Source organism: Spea bombifrons, chromosome 2 (assembly GCF_027358695.1).
Source record: "Spea bombifrons isolate aSpeBom1 chromosome 2, aSpeBom1.2.pri, whole genome shotgun sequence".
Classification (NCBI taxonomy): domain Eukaryota; kingdom Metazoa; phylum Chordata; class Amphibia; order Anura; family Pelobatidae; genus Spea; species Spea bombifrons.
The window spans coordinates 83,089,756-83,106,355 of NC_071088.1; the positions used below are offsets into that span (position 1 = coordinate 83,089,756).

At 41.2% G+C, this 16,600-nt stretch overlaps 1 protein-coding gene across 1 annotated transcript in view; it reads right to left on the minus strand.

Annotated features, from left to right (window-relative positions):
- The window catches only part of KSR1 (kinase suppressor of ras 1), a 66,021-nt gene extending 51,967 nt beyond the window's left edge, over positions 1-14,054 (minus strand). The window contains exon 1 of the mRNA XM_053454965.1: positions 13,478-14,054. Within this exon, the coding sequence (XP_053310940.1) occupies positions 13,478-13,729 (252 nt within the window). The 5' untranslated portion in view covers positions 13,730-14,054. The remainder of the gene's footprint in view (positions 1-13,477) is intronic.
- Positions 14,055-16,600: the final 2,546 nt, after the last annotated feature.

Below are 16,600 nucleotides of genomic sequence, written 5' to 3' on the forward strand. Positions count from 1 at the left end.
CAGTAAATACCACAGGTACCAAGAACATTTTACTTTGTGCTTCGACTCACATCAGCTCTGACATCCCACACTGTGTAGCTTTAATCATTCTTACCTAATCTCCTGCCATCTACAATTGGGGGGGACTCCGTGTAAATATATAGTCTTTTTTCAGTCAAAATCTGTCAGTTGATTTATGTCAGAGAACAAACACACAGTAAAAGCAGTAGGTATGTTTAGGGCCTGCAAGAATCCTCAGCAATGTCAACTGCGACAAGCGAGCACTAGAGACCTAAATATTGACACATTCGCAGACAGAAGTATACAGTTTTTGACTACATACTCTGTAGTTCATACGTAAAAACAGCCTGAACACCAGGACCACAGACTTAAACGTGAGCGTGCCAACAAAAACATCAAATAATATGCGCTAAATAATCTATCCACCGTTCAAAAGCCGTAATTAATTATTTAAGTAGCTTCTGAAGTAACATTTATATGCAACTGACCACAGTGCAGGCCTTCCGACTAAACAAAGATCACATGGATATACAGTACATACACACAGCAGGGCTCTTACTTGGAACTAATTAGATTTTACTTTTAGCCATCCTTTATATGTTCCGAGCCTCGTTAAATTTAAGCGTTTACTACTCTTTGCAGCTTTCAGCTTTCGTGGACCTGCTGTGTAAAGGTTGGCAGTAAACCCAAAACTCATCTCAAAGACCCACCATCAGAGAACAATATATTTCATTTGCGGCAGCCAGGTATAGGGAAGGCATCCGTACAAGGACATCCGTGGCAAATGCGTGCAGATTTGGTGGCTACCCCTGGCTGCAGCCAATGATTTTATGATATATGCGAGATTGTAAATATGTGGTAGCAAGATGGCTACCACAACGTAATCTTGCTACAAGTTAACAAGTACACATGTATCAGTTTTGTAGAAACAATAGAGTTCATGCAAGTTAGTCAGCCACACAACCTATTAACCACATATATGGGGTAGGTAGTGGGATTACCAAGATGGCCATCAGCACTTTTCCTTACTTCCACACAGGTCTGGAATTGTTTAACGTATTCAATTAAAAATTGTCTGCTTGTAACCAAAGTTAAGTAAGTGGAAACACCATCTAAATGTAGCTGGCGTTACCACATTAACAAGGTTTAAATAAACATAAATTGTCTATACACCAAATAATCCTATGTAATTGTGCACACATAAATAAAATGAACATCAACAATATAATGGCAGTGGCATATTTCAGGGTGGAAGTGTGGCCAGATGACCCTATTGAGGTACCAGGCTCCTCAACATGTTACTGTTCCATAGGTTGGTCAGAGAAATCTCTGATCTCCTGGCCAATATAACACCATGGACGATTGTGCCTAGCTGTCAAGGCCGGCATAGTAAACTACATATTGCATAGCATATCTGACTTCAAGCGATATCCCGGCACCTCAGCATAGAGGATGGCGACTGGGGAGGAAAGTACTGGGTATGGCTGGGGCTCTGCCCCAGGTCATGCCTAAGCAGTCAAAATATGCCAGTAAATTGTCAGGTTCCTAATTAAAGAAAAAAAAATAATCAGCTCAATGAATTAAACTGTTTATAAGTGAACATTTATACTAGTCTCCAAGGGACACAACACTGCAAGAATTCTAGTTCCTGGAAGCATGATAAATGCATTTCAAATGATAAGCCATTTAAGCAAAATTGCTAAACATGTCAGGATTTGTCAATGCAATTTCACCCACATACTGAAATATAATACACCACTTTGATTGTTAAAACGTGTCATTTGAAAAAGAAAAAAAAAAAAAAAAAAAAAAAAAGGGGGGGAGAAAAAGCACATTGAAGAAGATCTGAACACACTTCAGTACAGTAGCAGATAATTACAAGAAAATAAAGCTCCTTTTACATGTCATTATGTTTAGTGATAAAATAATGTGAGTGAAATGTGTAGGACTCTGAAAGAATCCACAAAAGACGACATGTCAGACAAGAGATTGCTTCATATTAACATAGCTAACTGTTCAAACTATGTGCTAGAATAAACTTGCATACAAAAAGCTATCATTTTAATAAACACCGCAGTATAATAAAAAAAAAAAAAGGATCAATAGAACTGTTGCTTTCGTGACATTTAGTCGCTTGAAATGGTATCTATAGCTTGTGCTTCCTTAAAAAAAAAAAAAAAAAAAAATAGTAATCTCCTCTTCTAATTGTCCCACAGCTACCAAGAATGCTCGAACAAATGAAAGCTCCATGCCAGACATTTTCATGTTTAATCTATATTCAAGTCAGTTTTGCATGGACTCCAACGCATTTTCTTAGGGACGCACCGTATTCTGGACCGAAACCAAAAAATTCAGGATTCACTTGGCTGAAGCCAAAACCAAAAATGACGCCCCCTTTAAAAAAATTAACACTTTTACTAAAAGTGCACACAAAACTCATAAATTATGATAGAGATTATATAATTTATATTTAACAGCAATCACACTCCTATCATGCCCTGTCATTGTGTATTGTTGCTGCCAGCAGTATGGCGTCTGCACATCACAGCCTCCATTTTTATTCACTCATTCATTCCCTCAATTACGCATACTCTTTCATAACCCTCCCCCACCCCTTACCCGAACTGCATATCTCGGAGCCGCTTGCAGACTTCCACAGGAGCCGCTGCTTCCCTCTGCGTTGCTCACACTCTGTGTAAACAACTTCTCTTGTTCTGCCCAGGGGAAGCAGGAACGGAGCAGAGTCATGTGGCGTGACATACATTCACGTGACTTTGTTAGGTTCCTGCATTCCCTGGGCGGACCAAGAGACGTTGCCTGCACAGCGTGCGCGAGCAACGCACAGTTAAGCATGTTTCAGCCACTGATGTTTTGGTGCATCCCTACATTTTACTGCATGTCTCAATTAACTTCTTTGCCAACTGCTTCTACTGAAAGCAGGAACCCTTTTTATGTATACTTCTTGCACATGCTCAGTAGCCATATCATTCCAGTCAATGTTAGTGGAGATTCCCTTGAAATCAATGGGAGTTATATTGACTATATGCTGGAACTATACTTCTTGGGTATATTCCTAGTTTCAGAAGAGACAGCAGGAGGATGAGTTTAATAAGACAGAAGCATAACCGCAATACCGCATTTGCTCGATTATAAGACGAGGTTTTTTCCAGAGCAAATGCTCTGAAAAATACCCCTCGTCTTATAATCGAGGTCGTCTTCTAATCAGACCTCATTCTGCTTCGGCCGTGCTGCTTACCGGTCTTTGATCGCGAGCACCATCTCTGCTATTAGCTGCAGGAAACAGGAAGCTAGCACAGTCCTCACATAACTCTACCTCCCCCTCCTTCCTCTGGGGGCGGGGCCAGAGAAGTTGCTCGCACAGCCGGGCTCCTGCAGAAGTCTTCGAGTGGGAGATCTGCAGTTCAGGTAAGGGGGTGGGGGGTTTGAGCGTGTGTGTGTATGTGTGATTAATGGAATGAATGAGTATTTAAGCGTTTGTGAATGAGTGGATGTGTAAGGGGGTTGGGGGTGGTAGCATGGCATAGGGAGGATGTAATCACACTTCTAACATCCCCAGGTTCCAGCATGTACTGGCTGCCTTGGCTTGATAGGAGTGTGATTGCTGTTAGGAGTGTATATATATATGTGGCATATAGGGGTATAAGGCATATCATGGGGCAGAGGGGCATATAGGCACATCATGGGGCAGAGTGGCAAATAGGGGGGTATAAGGCATTTCTGGGGGCAGAGTGGCAAGCCTCGGGGCAGATGTGCATAACTGGGGTGGGCAGGTTGGCAAATAAAAAATATATTTTCCTCAATCATAGCTTTTATTAATTATGAAAATTAGTTTACATGAATTAATATTTACTAGTAAAACTTTTTTCCTATAGGGTAGTCTTATATTCAGGCTTTTTGTTTTTTCCTAAATTAATATTTTGATTTTGGGGGGTCATCTTATAATCGAGCAAATACGGTAGTTACAGAATGCATGCACCAATTTACAGGCAGTAAAATTCATTGCAAAATGTATTTAAAATAAAGTACAAATTTGTGGACTAGACTGTTCCTTTTAGAACCATCAATGACTTAAGGTATTTCCCTCCCACACACACACTCCATTAACAGGAGGAATAATCATGAACATCCTGAAATCAGGTGTTCCCATCAAGAACCCTCGCAGATATCACCATACATTACATAGCGCAAGCTCAGCCCTCCTTGCACAAGTAACTGCTCATCATGCATAAAGAATTCAGTGGGTTAAACAACTCCTCTCCTGCAGACTATACTACCAGCACCCACTTTAGCAAGATCACCACTCTTACAGGTCATGCACAGAGTACCTGTTTAAAGAAAAGGCAAAAAAATAAAATAAATGAGATTATATATATATATATATATATATATATTATATATATATATATATAATATAATTTGGGCTGCAACAACTAATTGAAGAAAATAAATAAAAATCGATAAAAATCGTTGCCAGAGAATTTTATTATCGATTAGTTGAATAGATTTTATCAAATATAAGATGAGGATTTTTCCAGAGCAAATGCTCTGAACAATACCCCTCATTTTATGATCTAACCTCAAATAGAGGTCAGATTCCAACACCAAGATCCAGATCCCCTGCAGCGCTGCAGGGACATGGACGCGGACATCCTCCACTATTGCCCTCCACTTCCGCCAGGCTTCTATGATGGAGCACCAGCGTGACATGACCTTCCGGTCAGCTTCAGCAGCTGAGGTTGTCTGCGCGCATTGCGTAACATTCACCGGCTGCCAAAGAGGAGGATCCTCCACTCTGGCAGCCGATGGGGATCTGTGCGATGTGCGCAGACAACCCCCGCTGCTGCCGGCACTTCCATTGGGGAAACCTATGATGGAGCACTAGCATCTGCAAAACGCTCACCAGCTGCCCCTGCTAGACACCAAGGAGTATGGAGCACAGGGGGGCACAGTGGCATATCTGTGGTATAAGGCATATCAGAGGGAATTTTGGCATATAGGGAGGTGTAAGGTGCATATCTGAGGGGGCAGAGTGGCAAGCCTGGGCTCAGATGTGCATAACTGGGGGGAGGGGCAAGTTGGGAAATAAAAGCAAGAAGTGTATTTTTCGCAAAGATTTTTTATTCTGCTGTTTGTTTTTAAACACCCAGTTTGTTCATTAAATTATTTTAAATAAAAGAAAAATGTACATTATTTTTTGATATGATTAATCGGAAAAATAATCAGCCAAATGATGAAAATCGTTAGTTGCAGTATATATATTACACATACATACATACATATATATACATACACACAATATTTATAATTCTTCTGATGTTTGCACATGACTTCTACTGTTTCATTTTTTTTTTTTACATGTATTCTTAAAAAACAAAACAAAACACGTTTTAGTGAAACTAGCTAATTAATGTCACACAGCAAGCACCTGGCTGACACATCAGCTAATCCCTGGTCACAGTAAACGATAATCCTGGTCGGCCTTTTTCCCAGATCTTACATCACTGTATTCCAGGTTGCTAAGAGACCAGCAAATGGGAATACAAAGCCAGGAATGGATCATTAACATGGTAAACTGAATTTGTTTGGAAAGTGTGCGTTGATCTGTCGTCAACTTCTCACAAAGGAACGCCGCAGTCACTGTTCTAGTTATGCTCTGTATACAGTTTCACCCTATTATTCATGTTATAACATTAACTGGTTACTAAACACTATGAAACTGTACAAAAAAACCAGAAAAAAACAAAAAAAAAAAAACCACACAACTTGATAAAATACACCAAGAAGATCAAGATGCAAATATTTCATGGCAGATAAGAACCACTTGGGCCATCTAGTTTTAGACTATCACCATTATAAAATGTCTCCTCTGAAATAAGCTTCCCTTCTGTATATTATTAAATCCCTTTAAGAATCGAAACATCTCTCCTATTCCTTCCAGCCTCTAAATATTGAGATCCCGTAGTCTTTCCTGATAATTTGTATAATTAATATCTTGTAAGCCATATCGTTGACCATGTTGGTAACTACAATGCCGTAGCAACCCTAGTCATTACAGTGGCCCACGCTCGGGGTATAGGTGCAGAGTATGAATTAAAAAAAAAAAAACATAAAAACCCACTTTAAATCTGACTAGGAGTGTGGGAGGACAAACAACCCCCTAGCAGTCGAGATCAGCAAGTTTTGAAATGAGGCAGCATCCAGTATGAGAAAGTCTGTAGGCAACATCTGAAATAGCAAACAAAAATATAAAATAAATACTTTCAATATCAAAAATGGGAATACATGATACAGGTGATACATGGGCCAGCACCAATACCAAATCCTGAAATCACAGCGGCATAGCACTAAACTTCAGGACATAATAAACCATATGCGTCACCTACCAAACTTCCAACATTAAAAGAGAAATAAATAAAACGCCAAAACAAAATGGTGCTACACAGAATTTACATCAACAAGGTTTCTGAACCTAAAAGGACGTTCTGTAGGACAAGGACCTCAATACATGCTTAAATTACTTCTAGATGATACTAATTTGAGTTTGTATAGTTACAGCCCACAGGGAAGTGCACAAAACAAAAAAAAAACCCTAAAATTAGAAAATGGGACAGATATTCCAGCATCTGAGAGACAAAAGAAATGTCAGAGTGCAAAAGGAAGGAGTTCTCTGTATCCTGTAAGCAGCACTTCCCAGTGAAAACAAAAGGCAGAACTACAACTGATCACTAAATAACGTCACTCAGACGAACAGTGCGATCCTAAAATAACTGCATATAAAATAAAAAAATATATATTGTTATTTTAAACATTTTTTTTAGTTAAGTAATTTTAGGACCGGCCCATCTAAACCACAGTTTATAATTTGGATCCAGCACAATTCATATATATCTCTCAAAGCCATCCTAAAGGTGGTGCAGGGCCAAGGGCAAATATAAAATATTTGTGAAGCCTTTTTGCCGAGCTTGCAAATTCGGAGTGGTTTATCCTACTCGCAGTCACGGTCGAGGAGAGTCATAATACATTTAAAAATTGTATCTGCATCTTTGTAGCCAGGTTTTTGTTGTTTTTATAGGGATATAATTTATACTTTGCTACCGTACCCCAAGTGTTATCAACATGGTTTGCAGGATAAAGTATACTGGCAGAGTACTTTTTTTTTTGCAATAATAGAGAACGTGCACTTGCAGCTCCAACAAGGATGTGCATACTTAATGTTCTCTATGGTGGGGCAAATACAAACAAACAAAAAAAATTAATAATTCTTGACATGTCAATGGTTATGCGGTATAGCCATATTTCATTACTACCCACTCAGTCTCTTATTCTGAGAAGAACAATTTTAGCAACAAATTCTCCATGGCATCAACCCACCCACTCACTGGCCATACGTAAATGTAGCATCCACAGTGTTCTTCAAACTGCAAGAAGGGAAAGCCTGTAAGAGCAGAGTTTCTAAAGAATGTATGGCTCCATGGCTTGTTTGATGTTTTCTACCATGTTTGAAGCCCGTTTACTACTATCCATAGCAAAAAAATATCACAGCAGATTATTCACAGAAAATATGAATATTTCCTTTTTTCTGGGCACACTGGGGTTCCACAATTAGACGGTAATGAAGCTCAATTGTGTTACCAAGGCTTTCTAATTCCACTACATAAGGAGAATTCTGGCCTGAATTTGTAATCACTGTGTCCCATTACCGTGCTCAACTTGAAGCGCAGTTAAGTCTATTGTAAAGTAACAAGTAAGTATTTCACTTGGCTTAGGTTTTGTTTACTTTCAAATGTCTAAAGGGTGTTGTCATTACATAAGTGCACTATCGTTGCTACAAGATTTTGCAAAGCAATTATAACTTGTAACACTTCACACTCAGAGTACAAAAAAAAAAAATTGAAAAAAAAATGGTGACACTTGATGGGCTCCATGTGTCTCTGCTTAAATGTAATAAGCCTGCGTGCGTGTGTTACATATATCAGCATCAGGCTAGGGTGCATTCTAGGAACATTCAGATAATGCTTCAAAACCATTGCAGTGTCTCATACCGATGACGCAGAAGGGATCTGGGAAGATACAATTAAGATTTATAAGGTTAAACGCGTGGCTTGGCTGGGCTAGCCTCAAATTCCACCCAAACCACAAACTAACATTGCCTTTAATTAGCTATTTCCTCTTCATAACTGCACTCACTGTGGGATTACAGAGCACATTATAAAAAAAAAATTAAAAAAACCCAGGAAACCTGTCCAACTACCTTGCACCTACTGTGTAAACTACATAACCAAGCACATGCTAAAGATGTCATAACTCCCAACCTCAACTGTGGCTTTAAAGCAATGAAAACCATGCCACAACAATGCCGCTTCATTCCAGTTTGAACTTTGCGATGTATTAAAGTTATGTTATAAGCTAGGCTTCTGGCGGGAACTCACATGCACACTACTTCTATGCCAACAACTGCCCCGTTGTTGGCATAGAAGCCTTCCCATTTCTCCATCACCTAACTTATACAGCATTATTTCATCAGGATTTGCTTAAAACTGCTCTAATAAATCAGTATGTAATTGAAGATTCTATTGTCTGCCTGACCACTCTATCATCTAAATAATTAACAAGTCTGTTAAAAACAAAATTTATTTAATGTGGCTGCGATTTGAATTTCCTAGCTATCCTTAGTAAATGCCACATAACTGAACACAATAGAAAGTGCTGGTATCACAAGAACTAAAAGAAAGAATTCATTAAATGTCCTGATCGCCTTCATATTTTCCATTCACATCTCTTGCGCCACTCACTGTAACAGCCTTAATATTTAAAGTGGCCTTGTACAACCAATATCCATCTGACAAAAACCAACAGAAGAGCCCCAAATTAGAACACTGAGCAAAAGATCAGAATATTTCAATGCTTCAGTTTGCACCATCTGTATCAGGAGGTTTTGATGGAGACCAGAGGTAGCTCTCTAGCCATTTATGAACTACACTCTTAAGCACCAGACAGCCTTTGACTCAGGCTAGGGATTATAGGAGTTGACTGTTAGCGCCAGTCTGCCGATTAACGTCTTCATGAACTCCACTGACTAAATCCATGCAACAGGTAAGATTTTACAATGACAAGTCCCATAAAAAAAAAAAAAAAAAAAAAAAAAAAAATAAAAAAAACTTTGGAGGCCCCCCCAAAAAAGTAAAAAAAAAAAAAATCCACATATAGGTAATAACAGAACCAATAAAGTCCTTATCTATGCAGTATTTGCAGATAAAGGTTAACATAACTTTTTAAACTTGAGAAGCACTAGTGAAGCAGTGTACAAAAGGTTACATCAGTATAAATTGAAAGACTACCTAGAAATTGGCAACTTTAGGACGATGCACTGGTAAATAAAGTGGCAAAACAAAATACCGTATATAAAAAAAAAAAGTGATATGTCCCAGCCACATATCCGCATTCCCACTTTTGCGTGGTCAGACTGGCTCAGCCACCTAGATGATACTCCTCTTAAAGAAGATTGAGCTGTTCAAACTGAATAACCACCAGATGTTCAACCTGGCTTGTGTAGGTAAACAAATCTGGTGACTGGGAAGACCAATGCAAGCAGGTCTTAACCTGCCTGTACGAATCTCTTACCTAGTTAAACATATATATATTATGTGCCGAGCTGGAAGGCATTGCTACAACAGGACATGCATGTATGAGTGTGTGTACACACACACACTTTCCAATATGGCTTATAACATCCATTTAGCCCCACCAACTATAAATCCTGGGCGAAAAAAATCAAAACACACTTTTCACCAGTTAAGTGAATTGATGGTGGGGGCGGGAAATAAAAGTTTAAATTAAAGGGAACCCTCTACATCAATGTGCCTTATAGAAACATGGGCGTTGTTCCTTCAGGCAAGTCTTGTGGAACCTACTAAGGTGAGGCAACTGTGTGATTCCCAGACATCTTGAAATACTGGAGGAACATGTGTTACCTACATAGAAACTGAATGAAGCTCAAAACCAAAAAGTCCTCAAGAACAAAAGTTAAGTGTACCATAAAGTCACAAATAATCTGTATTAAATATTATAAAATTATAGTTATTTCAATTAATGAAACAGTCAGTGGCATCTTTAGTCGAGGTTTTTCAGGGGGTTGCGGGCGGTCAGACAATGTACCTGCGGATCCCAGTAATCTCGCAAGGCTGTCTTGGCGTTGCTCGCACACAGTCTTGTTCCGCCCAGGAATGCAGCGGAGTCACCTGACTCTGCTCCCCCTCCATGAGTTGAAAATGAATTATTGTTAAATTTGAATTCTCCATATCCCCTACATATACACAAAGCTACGATCTTGTACAGGTTTATGAGCAAGAACCATTAGAGGTTACCAGAAGCACTTCCCACAGTACAGAATCCCCATTGAATTTATGATAGAACAGGGGCCCAAGGGCTAGCACGAATGCGGTGAGGACTACATTGTAACAGGTTTTATCTTACTAGCAAAGTTTCGGCTTTACAACAATGTTTGGAACATTTGTTTGTTCTCGTGTTGTAAGGGGGTTTCACTGCCACACAGACACCCAGGTAAAAATATAGTCGTCCCCCCCAGAAAGTCTGTTTATAATCATGACTATTGTCATACTGCAGACCCAGGAACACAGAAGAAAGCTACCACAAACTAAACCGAAGAAATAAACGCACTGCTAGGCTTGTGTTAGCCAGATGTCTTTATTTTACAATTTACTGTCCTAGTGAAAATATGAAACCATGGATTATTTTCTTGCAATGTCATTTTCATGTTGTCACCACAGAAGAATGCGACTCCAGTGTGAAAAACACAATGTCACGTAAGTAATAGCCAAGCTCCCCTGGTAAGTTGGCGAGAAGGAATTTACATTTAATTCTAATGATGAATGCCCGAAGATTTTTTTTTTTTTACACAGGGGGAGTAACATGGTTTTGATATAGAGGCCTTTAGTTGAAGTCAACATGCTTTACTTATTCAAAGAAGATGCAAAGTTACACAAACCTCTGGGACCTCAGGTCTCATCTCCAAAAGCAATGAAGAGACTCGATGTTATCTTTGGGCCGATACAGAAACAGCCAGTTTTCATATAAAATGACACACTCTAGCCATCATATGTACTTTAATGCAGAAAATAGGTGTATGGTCCCTTTAACGTCCCATTTTGCAGATGTACGATTCTGCAGAGTCCCCCCCAAATGCACATGCCACTCCCCCCCCACCCTCCAGCTAAACGTCCTACAGGAGATGCACTCGGCCAAAGGCTTCTCTCTTCACGAGATATTCTTCCCTCCAGCGCTGGCCCTAGTGAACGCTGTATGCAGGGGCACATTTAGACCCCAGGTCCTGTCTATAAAGTCTCCAACCATTGAGTTGGAGTACTTTCCGGCTACCAACTGGCTTCTTGTGCTGTCAATCTGTGACGGGAACATACTCACATTGACTTCCCCGTCACAGTTTCAGCAGCAAATCAGGGGCAAGAAATTTCAGATCATGGAGAAAGAAAGAGGATTTCGCAGGCTGTAAATTCTGGTAAGTACACTAAATTAGCATTTTTCCAAATAAAAAAATTAAAGTGCCAACAGAGGGTTATGGTTACTCACAAAGTACTTTAATCTGCATTCTTCTATAGCAGGGGTGTCAGAGACTTTAGACTGTCCCTTTAAAAGGTGTACAGCTGTACAGTTCAGGTGCAATGGATAAAAGTGGTCTTGTCACCATAGCAACAAGTATAATTCTCACAGTGACATGACAAACTCCATCGGTTGCTATGGTGATAAGACTCTTTTATAATGTTGCTCCATAATTACTCTATAAATAGCCTCCAGATTACCTAATATAGGAAAAAAAAACCACACAAGGCAGGCCAACAGATGGACGGAACAGTGACTAGGTTACAGCGGATGCTCTGATTTACAAAAAACACAAAAAAAACTGCAATTTAAACATGAATCAACCTTTGGAGGCCATGAATATGCTTATACATCTCCTACAACTCATATTTTAAAAAAGGTTCTTGATCAACTAAAAACAGCAGCTTTAACACCTCTGCCCTGCAGCTATCACTGGAGAACCAGTAGACCTGAACACCAGTAACTGGGCCAAACATTAACCTTGTAGAAACTGCGGCTGTTTTGTCTAGGAGGAGCAGCAACTTCTCACCTACCAAACTGGTTTGTTCTCAGGAGGTCCTCCAGTAAGTACACTACATACGCCAAAACCAACCCAAGACTTCTTTTCACACTTAAGACAAAATGTATTCTTAAAAAGCGATTAGTATACATTGCCCACCATCTGCCAAAGGAATGATGTCATTCCCAAATGTCAAGTGCTTCATACAAGGAAACATAAGGAAGGTCAATAAGAATAAATCTATAGAAAGAATCAATCAGTAAATGGAAATATGAAAGCTGGTGCAAAGAAGCACTAAAATTCTTACGTACTGTGTAACCATGATAGGATTTCATAGACAAGCTCATTTAAATGAATTTGAGAAATTGACTGGAATTTACAAAATGATGATTACAATGCCCGAGACGAAAGCTTTCGCACATCAATGTTCTTTTTTGAGCTATAAACAGGCGAATATTCTGCTTGCAAGCAATTGCCTGCACATTTTAATGCCTGGCAGGACTAGAAATTCATAATGACGCAGGCGTATATAAATTCAGCATTGTGCAATGCTATACTATAAAGACAATTCCATTTCCTGGAGGTAACAAAGCCTGGTTCGTATTCACCAGTCCAAAGTACACACGGAGCCAGCTGTATGATAACCAATCATCTCTGAAACCCTGTACATGTACAATGACACAGTAAAGAGTGTATTCAAAAGAATACTGGCCAAATTATATATATATTCTAAATAAACCTGCAAGTTATTCTATTCATTGCAAAGCAACGAAGTGCTCATCAAAAGGAGCAGTGATGACTCAAACCACAACTGCAGTGAACTGCTTTTCCTTCTGATAATAAAGGAGGTCAGAGCCTTGTAGGGGAAGAGCTAAGATTACTCATACCCTCAGCAACTCTATCACCCAGTTACAGCAACATCCCCTGAAACAATACAAAACTGCTGGCGCTGCAATGGTTAACACCCCCTTACAGAGCAAGTCAAGGGGGCATTAACCCCTCACAGTCCACAGTGTACTCCCCAAGCAGGGACAAATGAGTCCGCACAATGCATTGTGTGTAGCAGAGGCCTAGCAACCCACCAATTACCACAAAACAGAGACAAATGACTGGTTTAACCCCCTCGCTGCCAGGAGGCATCTGCACGGCACACAAACACACCTTTACGCTAAAACACAGAAGTCATTTGCCTTGCAGCAAGCTATTAACTCTCGGTGGGTTCGCAGGGGCGAAGCCAGCGGTATACTCCCCTATGTCAGGGTGTATGAGGGTCTGCTTGGGGTTAAAGCAGCAGCCCGGTGCCCCTCTGCCCTTGTCACCCACCTCCAGGGTCCTGATCTCCTGCTGCGTGAGGTCGTTTGAGGCGGCGCACTGTGTGCGGAGCCCCCGCAGGTTGGACATGGAGATGTCGATCATGTTCTGGATGAGCTCGCACTGTTGCCGGGCGGACAGGGCCAGCCTGCTCTCCGCGGTCTCTGCTGCAGCTGGGGCCGTGCACACCCCAGGCTTCCCGGCGGCAGCTGCAGCCCCGTCACCCCCCGGCGTCTTCTCTACCATCTTCCGATCTTTATCCATCTTCTCGGCATCGGGAATCGTACAAGCCGGGGGAAACGTCTTCTTAAAAAATATGTATCTATATGTATGTATATTCCTTTGTGCACTTCCTCTAAGAAGGTGAATCGAATAATTAGAAGTGATGCAAAAAGTTGCGAAGGCAGAGAGGGAAAAAAATGCACTGCAAAATCTATACGTGCAAGGCTTCTATCGCAAAAGTGACGTTGTGCATAGAAATAAAGGTGCTAAAAATTGCAATGCATCAATTCAGGGTGGGGATTAACACAAAAAAAGACAGAAGTCCACGGATTCCACGACCCACGCCGCAACACCCCACCAGGATCTAGGTATTAAAAAAAAAGAGATGAATAGGAGACGGAAATATCACGCACGGTGAGGATGATAGGCAGAGCACGCCGATCTAAATAAAGACGGCCGGGTAAGGTAATAGTCTGACAGCAGCGCCAGGGAGCACTCGCTGCTGGCTTCACTCTCTGTGCTTTTAAATGTCACACGGGGCTCGGGTCAAGCGCAAGGGATGCTGGGGCTTGTAGTCCAGTGCCTACTAGCAGCTGTGGCCGATGCAGATGATGATGATACTGTCATCGCCAAGCCCTGTGGGACAGCCATAAAAGCGGCCGTGGTATCAGGACACCAGTAGCCATTCGACTTTTACCCACTAGTGGGTGTGGCTTGTAGAAAAAAAAAAACATATACCGGTGCTCGAGTTTCTCCATCCTTTTTATCCTATTAAACATTATTAAAGAAGAACCAGAAACCTTGATCTGTTACCCAGCAGCTGCTTTCCAGCACTTAAAAATAAAAACCCCACCAGCCATGACGTCATGAGAAGGCACCCACAAGAGAGATCACATGTATCTATAAAGCAAGATAAAAAAATAATTACATAGCAGGCCTGAACTGGCCATCTTGCGTAACGTGCAAATGCCAGGCGAGTCGTTGGCTAATAACCCCCCATACTTACCCTTGTTGCCATTCCCAACAGCAGTTCAGGTAGCATAGTTTGTGGCCGATGGCCACGTGCTGGGATAAAAACATAACGTCTCCAAGGGCTCTATGACTTTCCTAGTAAACAAAAAACTTCAGAAAACCCTGCTCACTAGCTCAAATTTAGTGTAGTGTGAGGGAGTGTTTCACCCTATAAACTCCTGTCGTAAGCTTGTGAGCAGGGCTCTCTCCACCTAATGTATCGGTTTGTCTTAGTATGTCAATTCTCGTCTTGTCATATCCCTTGAATATATGTATTGTATTAAGCATTGCATAGATTGTTGGCGCTATATAAATAAAATATAATGTAAGAAAAAACATGCATATACAGTATGCATTACTGTACGCAGGAAATGTTGCTGCACTAAATCGTTTTGGTTTTAAGCAAAGGCACCTATGCCGTGGGCAAAATTCTTCGCCAAATTGTAAACGGTCTGTTTACAATTTACCAAATACTTCAGAATAGATTGTTGGGGAAACGGATGAATAAAGACATAGAGAAAATGATGAAAATGATTCTGTTCTTAAGTGTAAAAAGAAGACAACCTTTGTACTATTTTATTATTAATATTATTATTACCAGGGGAGGGCTACCAATGGGGGCAGAAGTGCAACTTTTCCTTGAGCTGTTCTGGGTTTTTTTGCACACAATTTGAAGGTTGTATATTTTCCACATATTACTACCATAACTTGTAGAGTAACTTCAGGCAGCATTTTATATAATGACTGGATATAAACTGAACTTGCCATCTGGCAAACCAGGCCTGGCGGGCCTGTGTCAGTTGGCATCAGTTATCTACCTTTATGCCGGTCTTTTAATGTACAACATTATGTGCAGCATTATCTTTTGGTCCCAACAGCCCTATAAATTCCCCCTGGACTAACCTGCCCGTGTTCAGTTGTTTTGGTCCCGCTCTGAGTGTTTTCCTGTGCTGCTGTGCTTTCTGGATATTTCCTCTAAGTTTACTGATCTGATCTCCCTGTTCCTGACTTTGCTTTGCTCTCCTAGATGTCCCTGTTTGCCACTTGCCCTCAGACTATTGGCCTGTTTATCCTGTCTACCACATGCCTACTGATCTCTTGTATATATTGTCTTTGTTGCTTGCATTCCGCATTTTGACCTCTGGACTGTTATCTTCAACTCTTTATCTGGGCTATCATGTCATCTCTCCTACCCGAATGTCTGCATTTCCGCTTATCTCATTTGGGTCAGTTTTTTTTGCAAGTTGGTCTACCCACTGGCAAAACTACAGGGGCCCCCTGCGAACCCTTCTTCCTGTCTCCTCGTACCGGTTCAAAATTGTTTAGAAGAACCCTTATGACCTGGACTGCACCGATCCAAGTCGCAAGGTGGGATGTATGTACCGTATTTGCTCGATTATAAGACGAGGTTTTTTTCAGAGAAAATGCTCTGAAAAATACCCCTCGTCTTCTAATCGAGGTCGTCTTCTAATCAGACCTCAAATAGAGGTCTGATTATGAGACTAAGATCCAGATCCCCTGCACCGCTGCAGGGGACCTGGATCCTCCTGCCCCCCCCATTTAACACCCCCCATTTAACACCCCCCCACACACACTTACCGGTGCTTCCTGCTGTATTGCCGGGGCAGCGGGTTGACGTCTACGTGATCCGCGTAGACAACGTCCGCTGCAGCCGGAAGGAGGTGTGGCTAGCAACAGGGGTTGTCTGCGCCCGTCGTGCATACCTTCCCCGACTGTCAGAGATCAGAATTCCCCGCACCGGTGCGGGGAACTCTGATCTCTGACAGCCGGGGAAGGTATGCGCGACGGACGCAGACAAACCCCCGTTGCCAACTCCACCTCCTTCCGGCTGCAGCGGAAGGAGACGTCAACCTGCTGCTCCGGCAATACAGCAGGAAATTG